At 36.7% G+C, this 6,338-nt stretch overlaps 1 protein-coding gene across 1 annotated transcript in view; it reads right to left on the reverse strand.

Annotated features, from left to right (window-relative positions):
• Window positions 1-2,243, reverse strand: part of LOC107702027 (pyrroline-5-carboxylate reductase 2) — a 13,985-nt gene extending 11,742 nt beyond the window's left edge. Inside the window, 3 exon segments of the mRNA XM_074187063.1 lie at window positions 218-288; window positions 1,284-1,369; window positions 1,888-2,243. Of these exon segments, the coding sequence (XP_074043164.1) occupies window positions 218-288; window positions 1,284-1,350 (138 nt within the window). The 5' untranslated portion in view covers window positions 1,351-1,369; window positions 1,888-2,243.
• Between the last annotated feature and the right edge of the window lie 4,095 nt (window positions 2,244-6,338).

The raw sequence follows: 6,338 nt of genomic DNA on the forward strand, positions 1-6,338 counted from the left end.
TCACTCACTCACTCTCTCACTCACTCACTCTCTCACTCACTCACTCACACTCACTCACACTCACTCTCTCTCACACTCACTCACTCACTCAGTCACTCACTCTCTCTCTCTCTGTCTCTCACTCTCACGCTCACTCTCTCACACTCTCTCACACTCTCTCACACTCTCTCACACTCTCTCACACTCTCTCTCACTCACAGAGTTCAGGTTTACACACCCGTAGGCCGGAGACTGTCGGCAGATCTGTGTCCGGTGAACTTGCTGTGATTCTGTTCGCAGCAATTACACCTGAAAAACAGACAAATGAGGATGAAATATGAGCTGTGGACAGATTCAGAAACCAAAAACAACAACAAGACGTGGAATAAATACAACGATGTCACATTAATTGTGTGGTTTTTTATTTTAGGAGCTTGACAGACGTTGACAGACACTGTGAACTGTTGAACTGCATGAATCACAGAAATATAACGCACACTGCTGGTCAAAAGATATGCTCTTCTGCTCACCAAGGCTGTGTTTATTTAATCATAAATACTGTAAAAATTGTGAAATCTTATTGCAATGTAAAACAGCTGTTTTCTATGTGAATATCTGTTAAACTGTAATGTATTTCTGTGATGCGCAGCTGTATTTTCAGCATCATTACTCCAGTCTTCAGTGTCACATGATCTTCAGAAATCATTCTAATATGCTGATTTGCTGCTCAAGAAACATTTCTGATTATTATCAATGTTGAACACAGATGTGCTGCACAATATTTTTGTGGAAACCGTGATACATTTTATTTTTCCGGATTCACAGATGAATAGAAAGTTCAAAAGAACATCATTTATTTGAAATAGAAATCTTTTATAACATTATACATGTCTTTACTTGCATTTTTCATCAATTTAATGCGTCCTAGATGAATAAAAACATTAAATGTTTTTTTTAAAGATGACTAGACTTTCGCGTTAATATTATGGTTTCCAGAAAAATATGAGAATGAAAATTAGAATGATTTCTGAAGATCATGTGACACTGAAGACGCTGAAAATACAGCTGCACATCACAGAAATACATTACAGTTTAACAGAGATTCACATAGAAAACACCTGTTTTCAATTACAATAATATTTCACAATTTTTACTGTATTTTTGATTAAATAAATGCAGCCTTGCTGAGCAGAAGAGACTTCTTTCAAGCTTTTGGCCAGTAGTGTATGTAAACACAATCCTGATCAGTCGTGAGACTAAAGTTCATTAGTGTTAGAGTATGGTCATCTTGACCCGGTTCTGACCCGCCGCTGTGAAGCCCTTGACCAGGGCATGTGCCAGCTGACCCGCTCCGATGAAGCCCACACTCATCCTGATGATAACCACACACCTGACAAAACACGATCACAATAAAATATTCATTAAAAAAATATATATATCACACACTTCATCCAAAGCAACTTTGAATTGCATTAAAAAATATATATACTTATTCAGTTCATGCATTCACTGGAAATCTAAACCATGACCTTGGCGTTGACAGTGCCCTGATGTATTCTTAAAACAGAATATGTAACATTATAATGCTGGAGGAGAACTTTAAAAGTTACAATATGCCTGCAACATCAACTGCACTTAAATTTGTTACATTGTAGCATCGATTACAATCATATTATTTGCTACATTGCAACATCAAGACCATTTGCAAAACGTGTTTAGTTTCATTGTACATCAACTACAGTAATACTGTTATCATATACACAAAGAAATGCATTCTAAAAATGTTGTTATTGTTAGTATAATCAGTGCATATGAATAATGATTCCTAATGCTGCAGCCTAGCCTGATACATCATTATCATGATTGTCTAAATATTTCATCATCTCAGGAAACTGAACATTTTCTCACCTCCGCCGAGACTCACGGTGAACGGAAGATTCGGTTCGGTGTAGTTTATCAAACTGTAAAAACACTAATTGATGTCAACGTGGCTTCCTTCCCTCCATGTGCAGCGGGACAGCGCTCTGACTGACGCGCGAACGGACCAATGAGAGACGAGATGCTGTGGCGTCAAACCAATCAGCGCAGTATATGCAGCGAGGGCGGGGTTTGCAACGGAGCGCGCTTATTGCATCAGTTCCTGTAGCCAAAAGGATGAGTATGTGTGTGTGTGTGTGTGTGTGTGTGTGAGAGTGAGTGTGTGTGTGTGTGTGTGTAGACACCTCACACAACACTGATAGTTTGCATGCATGTACAAGTTAACTGTTAAAAAAACAATAAAATCCTTCCTACAAATTACCATGTTACCATAATATTTGTGAATTTACAGCAGTTTAAGTAACACTGTCACTTAAACAAAGAGAGAAATATTGTTCAGAAACATTTATTAAACTAACAGAGGTTGCAATAAATGTTATTTCAAGTATTAATTTTAAATTCTAAATGCACTGTATAAAACCAAATGTTTTCAAGTCAAGTCAAGTTGAGCTTTATTGTCATTCTGCTTTTAAATGCATAAATTAAAGAAAAAAAAAAATATATATATATATAAAAAATACAATAAAATACAGACTATACGGATGCTTCACATAATACTGTACATGTGCAAAGAGAAACATCGTAAGTCAAGCAGCTGGCTGGGGAACAGTGCAGATGATTTGTAGTGCATGAGCATGTAAACACACCTATTACGGAGTCTTTTGTGGGATTATGTACACAAAGCAGTGTGTGTGAAAAGTGTCTAGTGCGCATAGAGGAGAGTGTGTTTCTACAGGTGGTTTGTGCAGGCCCTGTAGCACACTTCGAATTGTTTCAGACAGTTTTTTGTGATGTGGTAAGGTTGGTGAGATGGTCCATGTTTCAGGAGGTAGGGGGTTGTGTGGGGTTTCAGAGGAGGGCGGGGTGATTTTAGTTCAGGGCTCTCACAGCCTGGGGGAAAAAGCTGTTGAGCAGTCTGGCGGAGCGGGCTCTGATGCTCCGGTACCATCTTCCTGATGGTAGGAGCTGGAAGAGACTGTGGGAGGGATGGGTGGGGTCCTTCACGATACTGTTGGCTTTGCTGGAGCATCGTGTAAGGAAAATGTCCAGGATGGAGGGGAGAGGGGCACCGATGATCTTTGCAGCTGTGTTCACTGTCCGCTGGAGGGTCTTGCGGTCTGCTGCACTACAGTTCCCATACCAGACAGTGATGCAGCAGTTTGCATTATTTGAACAAAAACAACAATTATTTATATCCTTTTTTAAATTTCATTTTTTGATCAACTTGTCAAAATTGCAAAGCACAATTTGCTATATTTTGAACTCAAAATAAGACTAGATTAGATCTTACTGGAACCAGGTTTGTTTTTGTTAACTAAAATGAAAACTATTAAAAACATTTTTGGTAATTGAAATGAACTTGAAACAGAATAAAATATAAATATTAGATTAAATGAAACTAAATGAAATCAGCTTACGCTGAAGCACAAAAATTACTAGCTGAAATAAATAAACACTAAAACTAAAATAATAGAACTAAACCTGAAATAAAAATAAATTTAACCTAAATAGAATTATTAAAAAAAAAAAAACTAATAAAAAAAAAAAAAAAAAAAAAAATCTTTATTAAGATTAAAAAATACAAATACATTTTAAAAAGCTACAAAACAGGATTCTATTAGGATTGGTAGAAAATTATGATTGAAATTCCATTAGCATTCCTTTAGGATTTTTTGTCACTCCAGTTACACATGAAAATCCAGTGGTGTATAAAGTACCTGAAAGCCATAGTAAAAGTACAGATATCTTACCAGAACATGACTTTGGTAGAAGCTGAAGTCACCGTTTAGAATATTACTTGAGTAAAAGTTCTAAAGTATGTGATATTTATTTTACTTAAGTACGAAAAGTATTTTTTAAATCTTAAACGTACTTAAGTATTGAAAGTAAAAGTACAAGTAAATGCAAAATGGAAAAGAAGCAAATAAATATAAAAAATGTTCATACACAGCTTGAGTAGCAAGATTGTGTTCAGTTTTAACTCTTTCTTCCATTTTGTATTTTTGTGTAAGAATAAGAAGCACTTCATCCGGTACTTAGTGTCTTTCATATTTGACTGAGTTAATGAGTGAATCACTGAATCATCTATTCAAACGATTCGTTCAAAAAGCGTGCGCGTGCCTCAAAAGAGGGCTTACGATGACTTACAAAGATACATAACAGCTACAAGTGTATGCACTACTTTATGCAAGCACTATATAGGATAAATCACTATACAGGATTTACTCTATTATGCTTTATCGACACGAATTGATAGGTGAAACAACAAACAGCCACCCACAAATAGTCTATAAACAAAGCATCAGGCTGTCTTTGAGTTCACATGAACAATGGTTAAAGTTAGTCGTCGTCAGGCTACAGAAGAATACCATAATTCCTCCGTTCAATTAGGCCTAAGACATCGAGAGTCACGCAGACCTATAACAACCCAGCCACAACACATAATTGCGAATAACCTGCCTTACCTTAACACAGAATCGACCACAGAGTCCAACGTTTATATTTTTTTCTACGAATCTTTGAGTTAACGTACTAAACATGAGTGGAATTTGCACCGCAGGGCCCCCACACCTTGATGCTCATGACAAGAATAGCATGTATAGTTGTCTTTATTGAAGTGAATTAGGTTTAAATCGCCGTCATGCATGAATTAATTATATTTTTGCAATTTTACACATAATAATCCACGATGATCACATTACACAAAACTGAAATTGCACGTCAAAATAACACATTGTCAATATTTTTTGAGACCCCCCAAAATTTCACAAATCACGTTTTCAGGGGAGCCCATGTCTTATTAAGGGGAGCCGAGCTGCCCCTAGCTCCCCCGTAGTTCGCACCCTGTCCCTCTGCACAGACGCTCTCCATGCGGATCAGATCCACCATCAGCTTAAGATGGATTATCAAAGAACCCCAAGTATGTTTATCCAAAGTCAGGAGAGCATACTTGAAATTCCCTCTCTCATGAATTATATATCAAAAGGATTCAGGTTTTTTGTCCACCATTTACATACAAAAGTCTCAGTATAGTGATTGAAGAACATGACTATTAACCCCATAAAGCCTGACGTATGAAATAATAATCAGAGAAATCATTTTTTTAATATTTAGACAAAATATCATAAAAAGTGTGTTTTTTGTTGAGTAGCCAATCATATTTGATCATCAGGTTTTTATGGCTCATATATTCGGATACAGTGAGAATATGGAGGAAAAAACAGCTCAATTTTATTCAGAGACTCATGAGCAAAAATATGACTTGGGTGCAGATGCTGATATTTCTATTATGAAATTCTGATGCTTGTAAATCACTGAGATCTTTATAACAGTAGAGCAGATACTGATATTAAATGCTATAAATATCAGCGGTTGCTCTATATCTCCAGTAATGTGTCTCAGTAAGATGAGATTGAAATGCTCCAAACAACTTCATAACAAGCTCGCCTGTCCACTCGATCATATGTTTTTGGTATAGTTCATATCGGAGCATGTTTTAATCATCATGTGCTTGTGTTTTAGTGAGCAGCTGAGGGAGAATGTGTCTGAATAGTGTTCATGCCTGTGTGCTAAATATACAGACAGCTGCTGTCTCACTCATCTGTCCAGCGTTCATTCCGCCATTTTTACCGTCTGTCTGCCATTGAGCGAGCGCCTCACCTCAGGGCAAAACGCGGGAAACATTCGCGCTTCCTGACAGAAAGTTCGAGCGAGCCAAACTTCGCCCGTCTGCCTCTTTTAATAAGTTAATTAAAGTCCCACGGCGTGGGCACAATATGCCTCTCTGTGCCCGCCGGAGCGTACCGACACTCATTGGCTTTCTCCCTCAAATCCCCTCAGATTTATTAAAAATACCCAAATACATGAATCAGTTCTGTCTGACTGGATAAAACACTCAATCAGAGACAGAAGACAGGTTGTGTGCAACAGCTAAATTTGATCATGTCAATTATTTAGAAGCCGTAGATATTTGTGTATTAAATACAGCTTAGTTAAAACACCATTTATTGGTTTCATGTAAATGTTCTCAGAAAAAGGTTCTCTCAAAGTTATGAACAAACATTCTTCCAGCAACAGAACGTTTGTTCAGTTCGTCTTTTCCCAAAACGTTACCACAAAATGTTTTATGAAGCATTTTAGTTGGATGTTCCTCTAACTTTTTTTAAACATTAATAAAAGTTACACTTTTCAGATTTGTTTGAACAACATTCAAAAGTAACGTTCCCAGAATGTTCTCAAAATGATAAAATGGAATGTTCCTTTAAAGGTTTCTTTCACGTTCACATATAACCAAAAAAAAAAAAAATAAATAAATAAATAAA

The sequence above is a fragment of the Sinocyclocheilus anshuiensis genome, unplaced genomic scaffold, assembly GCF_001515605.1.
Source record: "Sinocyclocheilus anshuiensis isolate Anshui unplaced genomic scaffold, SAMN03320099.WGS_v1.1 scaffold250, whole genome shotgun sequence".
Taxonomy (NCBI): Eukaryota; Metazoa; Chordata; class Actinopteri; order Cypriniformes; family Cyprinidae; genus Sinocyclocheilus; species Sinocyclocheilus anshuiensis.